Raw genomic sequence first — 17,890 nt, 5'->3', positions numbered from 1 at the left:
ATCTCCTTAGAGGTTATTTTGCTGTGTTTCTTCATGGCTGCTTTGAAACTCCTCACGAAACGTTCGGCCAGTCCATTTGTCCTGGGGTGATAAGGTGATGATGTCACATGTTTCACTCCATTTTGTCGCAAAAATGTCTTGAATTCATCAGCAACAAATTGCGGTCCATTGTCGGAAACCAATGTTTTCGGTAGTCCGAGACGTGCGAAGATATCTCTAAGGACGTTGATGGTCGCAGTTGCTATTGTTGAAGACATGCGCACAACTTCTGGCCATTTGGAATGCGAGTCTACCAGAATGAAGTACATCTGTCCTTTAAATGGTCCAGCAAAGTCCACATGAACCCTCTCCCACGGAGAACCAGTCCATTCCCAGGGATGTACAGGAGCTGCCTCGGGTTTTGGTCAGTATTGTTGACAATCAACACAGTGCTGACACATTTCTTCAATGTCGCTGTCAAGAGTGGGCCACCATACATAAGATCTCGCTAAGCTCTTCGTTCTGACGATTCCTGGGTGACTTTCATGAAGTTCTCTCAATATTTCACTTCGAAGTGTTGCAGGAATAACGACTCTGTTTCCCCAAAGTAGACAGTTTTTGTGAGCAGTAAGTTCCTTGCTCCTATTCCTGTATGTTTTGAAGTCGTTCTCAGGAGGAAAGTCACGAGTTCCTTGTAAGACAATGTCTAGCACTTGCGATAAGAATGGATCACGTTGTGTCTCTTTTCTTACAGTGTCACAAGTAACAGGTAAGTTTTCAAACTGTGAAGAATAAAAGACATTACAAGCATCAGTTTCTTCATCTGTACTGGTACTGGGTGCAGACAAGGGTAGTCTTGATAATCCATCTGCGTTTCCATGATTTGCAGTATTTCTGTATTCTATGCTGTAATTGTGGCTCGATAAAAATATAGCATAGCGCTGCAATCTAGCAGTTGTCATTGCAGGTAGCTGTTTTTCAGGGTGAAAAATGCTCACAAGTGGTTTGTGGTCTGTGATCAACGTAAAATGACGTCCGTACAGGTAAGTATGAAATTTCTGTACTCCCCAGTAGATACTCAAAGCTTCCTTATCGATCTGGGAATATGCCTTCTCCGCCTTAGTCAACGAGCGAGAAGCATATGCAATGGGACGTTCGGTTCCATCTTCCATGACGTGTGAGAGTACAGCCCCTATTCCGTAGGGTGATGCATCAGTAGCTAGCCGTACAGGTGATGTCGGATTATAATGGCACAGAACTTGTTCGGATGTGATCAGTTCTTTCACTTTTGCAAATGCGTCGTCACATTTGGCTGTCCATGTCCACTTCTTGTTGTTCTGTAGCAACTCGTTGAGCGGTCCAACTACTGTAGCAAGGTTCGGCAGGAACCTATGGTAGTAATTAACCAAGCCCAAGAATGAACGTAATTGGGACACATTTTCGGGTGTCGGTGCATTTTCAACAGCGTTTGTTTTCTCATTTGACTTGTGTAACCCGGCTTTGTCTATCACGTGTCCACAATAGCTAATCTGGTCTTTGAAAAATTGACACTTGTCCAGGTTAGCTCTTAACCCATACTGTTCAAGTCTCTGTAACACAAGACTGAGGTTCTGCAAGTGTTCCTCATCTGTTGATCCTGTTATGATCATGTCGTCCAAAATACACTTAGTTTTCGGAATGTTTGTCAGGACTTGATCCACTGCTCTTTGCCAGATAGCAGGTGCTGACGCGATCCCAAACGGAAGTCTGTTGAAACAGAATAGTCCCTTGTGGGTGTTGATGGTGAGTAGATTTCTTGAAACTTCATCAACTTCCATCTGTAGATAAGCTTGGGTCAAGTCTATCTTGCTAAATTTCTGTCCACCGCCTAAGGATGCAAATATGTCTGCTATTTTCGGTAACGGATATTGTTCGATCTTCATGGCAGGATTTAGAGTCACCTTGTAATCGCCACAAATTGTTGTAGCCTGTCGAGTTCCTCTTCCACACGTGGTCTAAGTGAGTACGCAACTTCACGCGCTTTGCAAAATTTCGGGCTGGCGCCATCCTGTAGAGTAAGTTTCCCTCTCATGTCCTTGAGTTTGCCGATGCCTGGTTCGAACACTTTCTTGTGTTTGTCTAGGATAGCTTTCACTTTCACGTTCTGTTCATCACATCTGATGAATTTGATTTCTTTCCAGTTGAGCTTCAACTGCTGTAACAAGATCCTCCCCATGAGAGTTGGTCCTTCATTGTTTAAAACCAGTAAGTCTAATGTTTCCTTCTGATTATTCAGTTCAACCATCACTTTTAATTTTCCAGCTGGTTGGATCTCCTCCCCACTGTATGTTTTCAGCTTTGCGTTTGTGTGAAGATTGTATTTCTTGAAATACGTTTCAACGTTTGCTTTGGATATGATCGAGACTGCCGCACCGGTGTCCAGTTCCATAGGGATTTCCACACCCTCGATCCTCGGTGTCACCATAATAGGCTCCACGGATACTTTGTTCACGCCGAAATGCAGCAGGTAACTGCTATGTTCATACTCGTCACTGTCGTCACTTGTTTCTTCATCAACATAATGGACTTTTCCACCATTACTGTCACGTTGTTTCTTAAAACAAACTTTTTCTAAGTGTCCAGGGTTGTCACAATATCTGCATTTAGTGTTCAGATGTTTACAAGTCTTTGCTTTGTGATCTCCACCACAACGGTAGCACTTCCCCTGCATCACAGGTTTAAACGGTGTTTTGTGTGTTTTCTGTTTTCCGTAGGTGCTATTTCTCGGTTTGTTTACCGTAAGTTTGTGTACCGTCTCCCGTTTTCCTTGGAGTTCTAGTGCATCACGACTTGCTGTTTCCATAGCTACTGCGGTCTGGATTGCGCGTTCGAGCGTTAGTTTTGGCTCCGCCAAAAGCTTCTTTTGAATATGTTCTTGCTTTAAACCGCACACAAACCTGTCTCTTAATGTCTTATCCAGTGTGTCACCGAAGTCGCAATGGATCGCCAAACGGCGTAACTCCGCTATGTACACTGTAACAGTTTCCCCTGCGCCTTGCTCTCGTTTATGAAAACGAAATCGTTCAGCAATTTCCGATGGGCGAGGGCTTAAATGGTCTGTTAATTTCTTGATGAGTTCATCGAATGTCATAGCAGCCGGTTTAACTGGCGCGCACAGATTTTTCAGTAGAGTATAATGGCGAGGCCCAATTATGGAAAGAAGTGACGGAACTTTTAAATCGTTATGTACGTCGTTCGCTATGAAGTATTGTCCTAACCTTTCCGTGTAAGACTCCCACGTCCCGACTGCCTCGTCGAACGGGCCAACTTTCCCGATGATAAGCGCCATCCTCCGATCCTCGTCGCCAATATGTTGGGTTCAGGGAAAACACGTGTGACTACCAAAATGGCTACACAGGAACTACTTTATTTTACAAATTCATGCGCAGTTACACGTTACATACAAAACCAATATGATAAGAACAATAGATTCCGGATTCAGATATAACAGATGTGTCTTCTGTGTAGACAAAAGTTAAGTGAGGAAACAATCCGCTAATTGAGTGCTCACAAACACTTTTCAGACCTAAGAAGAATATCAGGGAAATTACATGTAATGCTGTTGTCACTCACAACAGCGATCACTAGCTTAAAATTTTCCCTCTTATCTTATGCAAGTCTGACAAGGAAATTATAGTTGCTGTCATTGAAATTTGCATAACATACATGTAATGGATTAGGTCAATACATAACATGGTTTTTTTAATGACTATTTTGAAATAGCAGGGCCAGGTAGGACCTTTGCCATGTACTGGTCTTGTAAACCTTGCAAAGTTCCAACACAAACTAATTAGTTTCAACAAAGATCAGCCTTTTCGTACATAAAAAGTATGGCCTGTTAAATACTTCTGATAAAAGGAAATTGCGATAAAACTTGTGAATGGTTTGGTGAATCTGTAATTAGAAAATGTAACTTTTTGCTTGGTATGAAATATTCAAAATTTATATTCCAATGCCTTTTAGTAGAGTTTAAAACCAGACACTACATCTTTCTACATCTTTACGGTAGAGGGGTGGACTAAACATTATGCAAAAATCCCCATATTCTTTTCTTCATTTTTCTCAGAAATGACTTGACAGTTAATAACAGCATTTATATACAGTTTACAGAAAATACCATATATTTCACATTCAGGTATGCGTTTAATTTTTAGCAAATTTTAATAAAAATGGATAATTTAATTTAGAGAAAAGAACAAGTAAGAAAACTTATATATAAAACATTTTTTTCTACCGACTGGTTTTCCTTGTCTAATTTTCACTAATTTTAAACACAAAAACATATTATGTATCTTAATTCACCCCCCCCCCTTTCAAAAAAAAAAAACTTTTAAAAATAATTTTACAGTACCGCTACGAACAAATGTTTAGAAATTCTTTGCCGTTTTTGAGCTATTTTGGAAATACCGTTTAAGGGGATGACCCCTTATCTCCTTATTGGGGTCATATGACAAAATTTCGATGGTTGAATATTGCGCATCATTCTAAGCATTTATTATTATATATTACTTTTCAAAATATTTCTCAGTAAAGTGCTATGGAAGAAAGACTTTAGAGCCCTTAGGGCCCCTAAATTGAAGGGCCAACCCCTTTTTCTTGGCATTATATAAAAGGTCTTTTGATATTAAACATATTTTGTTCAACAAGTGCTTAGAAATTCTTTGCCGTTTTTCAGCTACATGTATCTGGTATAGGACGTTTTAGGAGCCGTTCCTTTATCTCCTATCTGGGGCTAGATAACGAAACTTTTATGATTGAATATTGTTTACAACATCATTCTAAGCATCTTTTATTCTATATAGCTTTTCAAAATATTTGTCGGTTTTTAGTTATAATTGATCGAAGTTTTGGACTTCTGGCCCCTTAAAACCCCAAATTACGTAACACATGATAAAAATTTTATAATGTATAGTTTTATGAGTGAAAGATGAACATTTTTGCTTCTTAAACATATTACAATTAAAATATTTGTCAGTAAAGTGCTATGGAAGAAAGACTTTAGAGCCCTTATGGTCCCTAGATTGAAGAGCCAGCCCCATTTTCATGGCATCATATAAAATGTCTTTTGATATTAAACATATTTTGTTTAACAGGTCGGGTACACTACCTTATATGGGTAGCATTATTTAACACGTGACAGTATTTTCGTCAAACAGATTCTCCAATCCAGTGAATGAGTTGCAATGCAAGACGGTCTACAACGTGTTTACGATTCATCAGACGCACGTGGTTTTTGTCTGTTTTATTCACAATATTTAATTGCTTGCCGGAATGTTTGTGCATCTTGATTTTTATTTTAGAAGGTAAAAAAGAAAAGATTAGGTACCATTAACTTTGTTTCATGCTCAAATTGAAAAATAGTGTTGTTTTAGTTGATCAATTGTTGCTTCAAAAATGATCAGTATCAAACGACTGACAAACATACGCATACAAGTACAAACAGGTTTTGATAAGAAAAAAATGCACAGTTGTGTATTGGTGACTTTATCATTGTGCACTAGAAATAAATGTTTATGCCCTCGCCATAAAATGGCTGGCCCAGGGCATATAGTGATAATACCCTGTTCCGTCATTCGGCACATCTAGTTCAACATGCACATATATGATGCATGTGGCCTGATTTAAATTACCTTTGTAATCATTACCAACCCTTTCTTAATCTAGTTGTTATTAATCCTAGCGACTTTAACAAATATGTTTTAATTCAGAAGTTTGTGTAGACAGCCATAGAAGTATGTGATTAGCAAATAAAGGCACCATTATGATGTTTCACATTGTTCCTTTGATCAATGCACTTTTTACCAGCTGTGAATGTTACTAGCAAAAGTTGAGGGTGTTACTTTTTACTCTCATATGTTAAGTTAACAATTGAAAGTATACCAGCTACAGTATGCTGCACACATACACATGTTAAATGTTAGGAGGTTTACATTTGAATAACTTATTATTAATAGCTACCTGCTATCTTTACTTAATCATTTATGTTTGAAGAATAATGCATCGATTTTAATCACCGAAAATAACGAAAAAATGCTGTAGAATTTCACTACATTTATTTTTTGTATATTACCATTCAAAGAAAAAATACCTTTAAAGGTTGGCCAATAAGTTGCCAAGTATAAGGACATTGGAAGAAGTAATAATTAATTCCACTTTTATTTTAACTTTATTTTTGAGAATGGTAAGGGTGACCCACAAGATAATCTTGGTTTGTCCGTTTTCATGCACACAGTCATTATATCCAATATTTTTTTTTTTCAAATTATCAAATCAAGAAAACAATATTTATGAATAACATTGATTAACACTTGCCTCGGATAGCCTTTTAAACACCATCACCAGTCCCGTAAATTCATGTGGTGCACTTTGTTTACATGTAAGAATGGCGACTCATGATCTCAATGTTAATTCAACATACTTTATTTTCCGAGGTCACCACTTCGCATAGCATCTTGTGCATACACCTTCGGCATTGGGTGGGAGATCGGTCTGTGTGTCCTTTTTTGTGTGTGACTTTTGTGACTGTTTTTCTTCTGTCAATTTTAGTTTAAGTTTAACAAATTTTTTAATTTGAATATTACCATCTTTGATTTTTACTTTTACTACAAAGGAAAACCACAAAGACAACACACATTCGTAGTCCTATATATTTTTTGTGGTGTCTTCGGTATGGCCGTAGGCATTTTAAATTCCTACGTAACACCTTTAGGGAATTTCATAATTTCATCTGAGCCGAAGATTCCGTAGCCAATGCGCTGATTGGAGAACTGAAAAGGTCACAGGATTTGACCTGTGAAAGGGGTTTCGTTAGATCGTTTTGTAGCGATCTATTTGAGGCGGATCAAAGATCTAATGTTAATTATATTGTGTGGTATGTCTATATGTTTCAGATGTGAACAGTCTGTCAAATATTTCAGGGATAAAAAGGAATACACGACAATGCTACCGAGGCTTGGAATGACATCAATCAATGGTTCATAGTTTATTTCAATTAACGACTACATGTGGCATTTCCGTGGGCACAGGATTTTAAAATGGCGACGTTCCAAAAGGAGATTCCTTTCAAAAATTTGAAACAAGAAACGAAAATTAAAAATGCAGTTTATATATACATGTAATAATATGGTACAATTGTATACATAAAAGCCAAGTGCAAGAACGATAATTCACTTTCAAATTTACAGCAGTTACAATGTCAAGGGCTGTTTATAAGCTGAAACAGTTACTTATTTTTTCATTATAACATGTTACAAATTTCTTCACAGCTTGTATCACGTCTTATCCGTACTAAAAATAGATAGGTGGGACAAAAAATCCAGACAAAAACTGTTGGAAGTATTTTTACGAAACTTTGCAAATGAACAAACTTAATTTTACTAGTTTAAATTAAAAATACAAGTACTCGCATATTGTAATGCAAGAAATTGAATGCACCATTACTAATTTCAGAAAAAATAAAGAGGCAGGCTGATCTAAAAAATAAATACATGCTAAGCAATTGATTTAAATTACTCATAAAACTATAAAAAAAAATTATCCCATGCATGTATTCAAATGAATACCAACTATACATAAAACATATTTCTTATTTCATTACTGCTTACTCTTATTTAAATAGGATGATGTTCAAAATGATATGACCAAACATTTTTATTTAATAAATGCAATAAAATCATTCTTTTTAATTATAGAATTAATTGAAGAACCAGACGAACCAAATGACACTGTTGATGAGAATGATGACAGATTCTTGGACAGAGATGAGAGTGAAAGGCAGGAAGAAGAAGTGTTCATCCCAAACCTATTGGAAGATGAAGAGGAAGAAATTCCAGTCAGTAAGTAATATGAATCCATGGTGAGAAATATTTGGCCCAAAAAGTTTTTTTTTTATTAATACAGTAGTTGTTTTTCAAGACTGGTACAAATTTGGAAGAATTTGAAGAAAAATATTTTTTTTTTTTAATTAGTTGAATGAATTTAGCCAACCATCATATTATTCATCTTAAAAAGCAGCATAAATAATTTGAGATGTCAACAATCTTTGAAAGGAGGACTTTTATTGATATGTTTTCAATCTTTTGGGTGTGGAGTGGGGGTGGGGGGTAGTATTACTTGAACATTTACAAATTTATTTCACATGTGCTTTATCAGATGACTGTTAATCCCATTGGTCTCACGATTTTCTTGCTGGTAATCACTGTCTGCAAATTGTTTTTCATCAATATATTTTTCTTATACACTGTTTTGTCAAATGGTAATGATTGAAGTTTTCTTACAGAGACAAGGAAGAAGAAAAGGCCAGTTTTACGAGGAAGAAATGGACGGTAGCAGAAGAAGAAGAATTAAAAAGGAGGTTTGCAGGTTTTCTTGCCTGGGACAAGTGTCCTGGGCAAAAAGACGTTGAGAAAGTGATGGCCTAAAGCAAGAAATATGGGGGTCTACTGCATGCAAGACCAAGAGACAACATTACGAAGAAAGCCAGTTGTATGCTGGTTAAAGCTAGAAGAAATAATGATTTTTAATGACATAATTGTATCATTCCGAAAAATGCCTCTTATTGCAAGTGAATAGAGTTTTAAGAGCTATTCTATATACTAACATACTAAGATACTAAAACTTATTTGTTTTATTTGTTACCAAAAATTAAGGTCATTGTATATTAATTTTTCAAGGGTTGTATTAGACTTTTTGTAAAAACGAAAGAAGTCTTTCTATACTTTAATTGACAAAAATAACTGGAAGTAACAAATCAATATTAGCATTGAAAAATCTATAAAAAAGTTCCCATTATTTCAAGTAAATTTAAAATGCGAAACATAGTTAATATATTTTGTTAAATTAATGATCAATTGTTTTGATCCACCTTTAAGTATAATCACCTACAAGTACAAACCAACCTTCACTGATATTAGAAATAGAGAAAGTCTACTTTTCTTTTCAATTCAAAATGGATGAAAATATAGTGAAATTTTTTTTTCTCACTTTTTGTTGACCACTTGATTTTTTTACTTTTGCTCACTAATTACTGAAGTCATTAGCACTGGTGATGATTATTGCACATCCTGTTCATTACATGTACATAATTTTGCTGTTTAGGTTTTGTACATGTACAAAAGCATCATTTCTGAAAGATGGTATAATTAAATGTGAAAGTGATGTTTATCACAATTTTTAAAATATTTCATCTTATCTTTTTGTCTTGCACTTTCTTTTGTCAGATAATTTAATTTTTTTAAATTGTCTATATTTAGAATAATACAACAACAACTTGGTTTAAGGTAATTCAAGGAAATACCCTTACATAAGGACTTTAAAAATAGATTTTTTTAAAGAACTGTTGTGGTCTGTCCGCAAAATGAAAGGTCTGCCCAGTAGATAGTATCGGTAGTGACGAGTAAATACTACAACAGCTAGCAACTCCCTCCTAGTAACGCAGAACTTCCGTTGAGTAGATGTCAAGTCTTGCTGTTAAAACTGATTAAGACTTCCTTACCACACTGAATTTGGGACAGTTCTGCTCCAATGGCCAATAGGTTTTTCCATACATTTAATAAAAAAAAATTATAATCACAATTTGTAAGACTTGTTGGACGATAGTTATCAAGATTTAAGTGAATAATGACATTAAATCAAACATATTTTTATTAAAAATCCTTCGATAAGTAATGCATTTTGCAGTTCTTGCTGGGGGTTCATATAAATATTTCGTTTATTTGAAATTGTCAAAACATTTCGCACCGCCATCGAAATTAGGCACATTTTTACCTTTAGGCTCGATTTACACAAAATCAGGGAAAATCTGTAGGTTTCCCCCAGCAAGATTCACATTGGTACTTATTTTCTCTCCCGATTTCACGTAAAATAAACTAAAATTGTTTTTATCTTTCACTTGCCCCAAGCCGTTTGTTATATGCATATACATATTACCATTCATTAGATTTCACGTAAGAGGGGGAGTTTCAAAACATTTAGTTTATGAATAGTTATTTACCTTTTACGAAGCTTTAAAACTGTTGATTTTTTATACTCCATATCGGTGATATTGAATTTAGTATCACTAGTATTTACAACAGTGTCTATGTAAACGAATGCAGCGGTTTTATTATGCACAATGAATATCACTTATTACGTTACGATACATTCCCTAAGAACGATCGAAAGGAATGCAGATCGTGACGTCAAAGTTAACTATGACGTCATATCTTATGAAGTACAGACAAGTGACTTTCTACATATCGTTGTGAAATTAATCGGGCAGCCTTAACATAGCCGCAAAACCCCTAAAGTATCATATGTAATATCACACACTGCAAAATTATATATCATAACACACCCACCCATATACATTTAACACATTGTTCTAATCAATTACAAATTACTTACAGGCTTGCACTTGCACAAAAAAACAAAATGCTTCCTCTTTCCCTTTGAAAAACTTTTTAAATCTTCTAGGCATGTCTTTTCTTCCATTTTGATAAACTTGTGCTGTTTAAATAGCATTGCTTCCATGGGCATCGTTGTTTTAAACTTTGCACTCACAAGATCCATCCAATCAGGTACTGCACTGGATGATTCAACTTCTAGAAATAATGATGAACTTCCATTTAGCACTCTCTGCAACCTCTTTCCTTTGTTGTCTAAGAAACGGACTTCCAAAATCTGTTAATGCAATTAAAAGATTAGTAGTTAATGCATTTCAATTAGCAGGTAATTAAAAATAAATAAAATATCCCTTTTCATAAAACAATCATGCACAGTATACATGTAAAATAAAATATGCTATGATTACTAAATAGTTAAAAATAGAGGCCTTTATGCATGAATCAGCACAATTTATATTTAATCCAGCCTTTGCAAAAATGTTCCATGGAAGAGTAAGATTTCCAAAAATTGGGGTTCAGCTCTGATCAAGTACCGGTACATATCAAAATTGACCTGAAGATAAATATACATCATTGGCCTGGAGGACCAGTGTTACACCTTTAAACATATTTCGTTTCTTACATACAGTACTGATAGCCTATTAAAATATCTGATCACACAAAGACAAATAGTTCATAAATAATTACACACATTTCAGTTGCATTCAATGGTGCCTAAATTCTTACCTCCAACTCTGAAGATTTATTTACTTTGCGCAATCTTCGGCTGGACATCTTCTTTTTACTTTCTAAAAACTTGGACTTCAAAAAAGTCAAGTTTGGACTGAACCTCTAAAGAAGAAAAAATAGAATATTGCCCTTTAATGCATCTTTGATTAACCATAGAACGAATTAGGTTGAGGACACCATGAGAAGATGAAAAAAAATGGAAAGTTTACATACTGACGAATAAATAACTGATGGACAACAGGTGAACAGAAAAGCTGACTTGAACCTTCGGTTCAGGTGAGCTTAAGATGTAAACTGAAGTCAAGAATCTAAACTTAGCATCTACATAGTTTTTTTTACAAAAATTTTAATTATTAACTAGAACTGTCCTAATGGGACTAATACCCCCGCTAGGCTAATTTCAAATGGGACAAATAATTGAATTGAATAATAATTAAGGTTTGGAACACATAAAAAAAAAAAATTCTAGAATTGTAAAAAAAAAAAAAAAAGTTAACAAAGAAAAATTAAAATCAAAATTGTCAGAATTTCACTGTAAAAACATATCTATAACAGCAATACATTTACAAATGTATGTTTTTGATGATATATTTTTTTAATTTAATTGATTTAAGGAAAAACCAACAAAATAACAATAACCCCTCCCTTTGCAGTGAATAGAAATACCGGTAGCCAAGCAATGCTCTTCTGTTGATAAAACTTTCAATATCTTTCTAATAAGAGTCTTGACAGATGCAATTAGTTGTTTCAAATTTTCCTCACTTTCTCCTATGGCACAATTGAACTCCATATCAGAAAATTGATCCCATAGGACTATGATTTTCTTTGATGAGTTTGTTAAATTTAATAAACTCCCAAAACATTACCATAATTACCATACTATGTAAAAATATGTAAAAAAGAAAATTAAATATTACAAACAATTTTAAAATTGCCAAAACACTACAATCATATCAGTAATTTTGAATTTCATTTAAATTAATGCCCAATAGGGTCACTTCATCAAATTACTTGACAAATAAATTTCAACAACCTCTAAAAATAGTTTAACTTCTTTATTAATAATTATATTATTTATTTCCTTATAATGATAGACCTTTTGGTTTACATGAAACAGTTTTAAAATAGCCCCAAAACCATCACCCATTTTACAGATTATCAATTTCCCCTAAACACATGCTCCATCTGAGCCATGGCTCAGATAATGGCTCCCTTGGGACAAATGAATTCAGCCACACTTGTCTTTGATGTTCTCATTAGCTCCTAAGAATTTATCATTGACAAACAAAAACTTTGCATTGTCAGTTGATAGAATACTTATAAAAAATAATTTTTTTTTATTAATTAAGACATAAAGACAAAAAACTCCATCTGGATGTATTTATATAAATATATTTTAGAGTGTTTTCTATTAATTAATTAATAAAATCTGTAAGGATTACCTCCCTTACTTTTCAACGTTAGTGTACAATATATAGAATAAGGAAAATGAAAACTGTCATAAAATCATTAAATCTTGTCTGATCTTAAAAAAAATTGCAGGTGCACATCTTCAGATGGTGTTCAACATATGTACAAATTTTCAAACTGTTCCATGCAGTATTAAAAAATTCTATAGGGGGGACAAAGTTGCGTCTACAGACAGACGGACAGACGGACAGGGTGAAACCAATATACCCCCCTAAACTTCGTTTGCGGGGGTATAAAAATGTACTCTTTATGTCTTCAGATTTTCTTTAATAAAAATTTGCATGGTTTATGAACATTCAACACTGGCATCATAATGTGTCTTCTATCTCCTAATTCACCAATAACATTTAATTTTCTGTACCTTCCCTCTTCTTACGCAACGATGGATTTCCTAAAGAAGAAGGATATTCATGATAGATTATACCTGCTTACAAAATATATAATTTAAGTAAATTTCTTCTCTTTCTACAAGTAAAATATATTTATTTAAAATGTGCTGTCATAAAAAATACAATTTCTGAATAATTATTCTTCCAAGAAAAGACTATCTAAATTTTAAATCATACACCGATATCATCTGTACTTACCATTTGGCGAGAAGCATCCTTTTCCTGACACATCAAAAGCTGCATTAATTTAAAACAAATTAGCATATCAAAATATCTATAGGTAAGCCATTCATACACGTACTTTGAAAATTATTATAGGGTCACCAATTTTAAAATATTTACAAGGCTATGCATATATGTATTTAGAATTAGTATTTTAGCACATTGTACTTTTGTATCTCGTGTACATTTGCAGTATGTCTTTGACAATATATATTAAAACTGATATATAGTTTTAGTTATGTTTAATATAAAACTTACATTCTGATGGTCCTGGTCGGGCTGTGTCAGGTTCTGTTGTTTCTGCAATATACATGAACAATAAATTACAAAGTGGGTTATATACAAGACTAGTATATTATTTAATATGTACTTTATTTCTCATTAACTTACAGTATAATGCAACATAGTATTAACTTGATTGTAATACTACACTATCATAATTACCTTTCCTTTTGACACAGACAGGGGCGCCACATGAATCACAAAACTTGTTTGTGGGGCCTAAAACCGCCTCACATTCAATGCAAAACATGAGTCTATAAAAAATATATAACGAATTGTATATAAAAAGAGGTCATAATAAAATTACAATCAATGCTTATAATACCAGATCCAGCACAATCACTAGATATTGCTAGGGAACTTTAATTACCTACATAGCTTTATTTGAATGTTGGAGAAAACATACCCTACAGAAAACATACCCAGGAGAAATCATACCAACTTCCTATGGTAGGTTTTCTCCAACAGAGAATGTACCTGGAGAAAACGTACCCTGTAAAAATCATAAATACCTGTTTTACTACATATTCTGTGATGCAATAAAATACATAATACATGTGTCATTATATGATATGGACAAGTTCAGGAACTGAGGAAGTCATGGAACACACGTGTGGAGTACTTTCTAATTTATTTCAAGACGAGGCTTTCCATCTTATCATTAAGTCGTACATGAAATACTTCTTATATCATTAACATATATTGTTACTTCCCCCTTCCTAAGATAAAATTTATAAAAAGTTCACCACAAGGTTAATTTCAATGTCAATGAATGAAGTCACTTTCGTTCAATAATGGCATTGGTAGAATGTAGGTAATACAATTTAGCACTCCTATAAATATAACATTAACTGACTAGAAATTGACTAGGAATCAAACATGAAACACAACATGAAACTACGTAACATGTAATGAACCAGGCTTCACCTGGTAACACACAGACAAGGGGTTATTATGCCCTTCTTCACTATCTGTGGACCTAACACAAATCATACATTTCACTCTTGCAGACGCTTTGGTGGTTTCACTACCCAACCACTTCTGGTTACAACAACAGCTGGATCAGCTTGATGAGTATGCGAAGGTTTGTTGAGAGCGGTATCTGGCTCATCAACAGGTCTGTTAGGCTTCACGGGAGACGTTGTTGCAGGGTCATGGTTAGTTGTTCTTGGGTTTTCGGGTCCTGATTCTGGGGTGTTGCTAAAACGCGGAACGGAAAACGGAACGGAAAACGGAAAATCTTATCTAAGGTTGTTTACTTCATAAATTTGTTAAGCATACTAAAACGATATATTTAATGTAATTTTTAAAAAAAAGAATTGAAAGAATATCAATATGAGGTTATTTATTTAAGGAATAATTATTTCCTCAAAATTAACAGAACATGCACTGAACATATTTCCCGTTTCATCTAATTACAGGTAGGTCTATTTTTTTTAATCGTTAAAATGTGCTGCATAAACATTTTGGAGTCGACAGACTATAGTCCCAATTTGTAATCAAAAAGTCAAATCAGGCAACGTCTAGAGCTTTCTATTCAGATCATATGTAAATATTTATAACTGTAGGAATGAACAACTGGCAAGTAATGCAAACGTAAACAAAATTACATTACTAAAAATACTAGTTTCACTAAGTACCGGGTATTATAAATAGTAGAAGATGTAGACAACGAACGCCGATATTAGAGAAAAAATAAAATATAACATGAAATCCACAACGTTATTCGTCCAATAAAATTAAGCTATTTATTTTTTGGTAAACTGGTATTTACAATAGTAGGACATATTGGCAAAAAGATTATGCAGCAAGACTTATCGTGAATGTCGTCAGTCAAACATTTATTTTATCTCAATGATACTGTATCGTCTATATGATTTACAATCGTATAGAACACCAAAAATTCAATGTTGAAGTAAGTATAAACATCATGTTGGAAATATAAAGATTTTCATAATTTGTACACTAACTGCGTTACGCTGTTGTGCCAGCTATGCCAAATAAGAAATATAAGTAAAAAGCTATAGCTGATTATTCTTTTAATATTTTACAATTTGTGTACATTTGATTTTTTTCCGTTACGTACTCAACTAAAGCCAATTGAAGGCAATGCTATATTTGATAAACATTCATAAGAATATCGATAAGACAGCCACATTTTAATAATAATTCCTTAGATATGAATAAATGATACACAGTTAATCGTTTCGGCCAGTCTATACTCTTTTAAAACTAAAAACGTGATATGATATTTTCCGTTCCGTTTTCCGTTCCGCGTTTTAGCAACACCCCTGATTCTGTCACTCTTGATGGGCTAGTGTTTGGATAAGTTTCCGAGTTACTCTCTATTTTTGGTGACGGAGACAACTCTCCAGCGAAATGTTCCTTGCTTGTCCTCAAATGTCGTCTGTTTCGGCGGTATTCTCGTCCATCATCTGTCCTGATGTTATATGAGCGAATGTCTACCTGTCCTTCTACCATAGCTTTCTTCCAAGATTTCTCATTTCCCTTTGGCCTTACAGGAACTATATCTCCTTCTTGTAACGTTGGCAGTTCTTTGGCTCCTTTCTTGTAATAGTGCGTTTCTTTCCCCTTTCTATAATGGAGTTGTTCTTTGACCTTGTAAGCATACCGTGGCTTAAGCATGTCTTCTGATACAGGTAATAAAGTTTTTGTTCTCCTTCCAAAAATCCTCTGTACTGCAGAATATCCAATATCCTGGCTGGGTGTGTTTCTAAGGTCTAATAATGCTAGGTATGGATCCTTCTGATCAGCAACACTCTTGTTTATTAGGCGTTTTATGACCTTTACAGCATTCTCCGCTTTCCCATTGGACTGCGCACAATTTGGCGAAGAAGTTACGAGGTTGAATTCGTACGCTCTTGAGAATTCAGCAAATTCCTGACCATTAAAAGGTGGCCCGTTGTCGGAGACATGAGTATCAGGTATTCCGTGTCTTGCAAGGTGAGCTTTCAGTTTGCTGATTGTGGAACTACCGGTTTTACTATGTAGACGGTCCACTTCAAAGTAGTCCAAGTAGTAGTCTACTGTGATCAAGTAATCCTTATTTTTGTGTAGGATATACATGTAATCTTTTTATTAAGACCTTAATGAATTTGTTTGCAAGTTTATAACTAACGATTATTTCTTCATCGGCACCACTTTTAATTTACTCATTTAACTCTCTCTCTCTCTCATTTAAGTCAAGAGCGGCAGTCAAAACATTACGTACACACTTTTCTGGAGTTAACCCCTATTTAAAGCTTCAATTTTATTCGCTATAATATTTCAGTTGTTGAAAGCTTTGATGGGGATGGAAGATGTTCAGTGTCAGTATCTTCGACGAGTTGAAGTACGAGCCGATTTGAAAAAAAAACAACGAACAATCTCAAAACAGAGAAAAAGGACTTTCCTGAAAGAAGTTTTCATGGAAAAAACACAATGGTCGTCATGAAGAGAAGTTGAGACTTACGAGCCATAAGTTTATATTAGAAGTGTTGTTAAATGTATAAATTGTTAAACTGTCACAATGGATGTACAAATGAAGAGCTCTGTTTCGGGATACCGTTCAAGAAAGTATTGCTTCATATGTAGTAATTATAGAGGGAAAACTGTAGAGGGACAGGTCGTCAGTGTCCACAGATTTCAAGCGATGCAGATAAACGGAGAATATGGCTACAGCGAGCTATGTTACTACGCAAGGACTTCATGCACCTGCTCGAAGAATTAGTACGTGTGTTCTTCTCGTTTAGTGAATGGTAGTATAAACGATAAAACAGGTTTGATGGGGGGAGGGTAGATCTGACAGATTTTGCAAGATAACGAATCTAATAGTTGATTTTCAGTTCATTGTTAGAATGATAATGTTGGGAGTCGTTATGCCTCAATCATTTAGCAATATTCCTCAATTATGTTCAAAAGTTTGTCATTATGTTTTGAATGTATCTTATCTAGTAACTATCATTGCCAGGTTTGTGTGTTTTTGTGTATGTTAATTAATGTGTTTGGGGGAGGGGGGGTCAGCGATAGAGCTAGGATTTGAATTAGTAAAGTAAACATTGTTTTGCAATCTAGGCACCCTCAACCACAAATGCCCAAGCTGTCTTTTTGTCATGAGCCAGGTGTGGAGGACAATCAGCTTCCTGAGAGCGAGGATAACCCGGATAGCTTTTAACAAACAGGTTCTTAATAAATTTTAACTATTACTTATTATAACTGATAGAAATATAAAAAGAAACTTAAAACTTTGCTACAGATTTGTATAATGTAATACAAAATGATATGGAACAGCTGCATATTGTTATGCAATTTTTATCAGAAAAATAATATAATTGCATGCGTAAAATAATAAATTTTCTTTTCTGAAAGTTTTACCCAACAGTGTAGCGCTATGGGTCA

At 34.6% G+C, this 17,890-nt stretch overlaps 2 protein-coding genes and 1 long non-coding RNA gene across 3 annotated transcripts; all 3 read right to left on the bottom strand.

Moving 5' to 3' along the window:
• Nucleotides 1-1,915: 1,915 nt before the first annotated feature.
• Nucleotides 1,916-3,307, bottom strand: LOC117690424 (uncharacterized). Its single transcript, XM_034474652.2, has one exon. It carries the CDS (start codon nucleotides 3,305-3,307, stop codon nucleotides 1,916-1,918), a length of 1,392 nt encoding a protein of 463 aa, XP_034330543.2.
• A 7,096-nt stretch (nucleotides 3,308-10,403) lies between these two features.
• Nucleotides 10,404-12,991, bottom strand: LOC136274035 (uncharacterized). The gene is made up of 3 exons (XR_010712298.1): nucleotides 12,961-12,991; nucleotides 11,127-11,231; nucleotides 10,404-10,677 (listed from the first exon to the last, which is right to left on the bottom strand). It is a non-coding gene; the product is annotated as an uncharacterized lncRNA (long non-coding RNA).
• Nucleotides 12,992-15,724: 2,733 nt separating this feature from the next.
• Nucleotides 15,725-16,579, bottom strand: LOC105330488 (uncharacterized protein K02A2.6). Its single transcript, XM_011432199.3, has one exon. It carries the CDS (start codon nucleotides 16,577-16,579, stop codon nucleotides 15,725-15,727), a length of 855 nt encoding a protein of 284 aa, XP_011430501.3.
• Between the last annotated feature and the right edge of the window lie 1,311 nt (nucleotides 16,580-17,890).

Source organism: Magallana gigas, chromosome 1 (genome assembly GCF_963853765.1).
Source record: "Magallana gigas chromosome 1, xbMagGiga1.1, whole genome shotgun sequence".
Lineage (NCBI taxonomy): Eukaryota > Metazoa > Mollusca > Bivalvia > Ostreida > Ostreidae > Magallana > Magallana gigas.
Note: the sequence above shows the minus strand (reverse complement) of the source record. Positions and strands in the feature narration are given on the sequence as shown.

Coding starts and splice junctions, on each gene's coding strand:
- LOC117690424 (XM_034474652.2), bottom strand. CDS start 3,307: ATGGCGCTTATCATCGGGAAAGTTGGCCCGTTCGACGAGGCAGTCGGG.
- LOC105330488 (XM_011432199.3), bottom strand. CDS start 16,579: ATGTATATCCTACACAAAAATAAGGATTACTTGATCACAGTAGACTAC.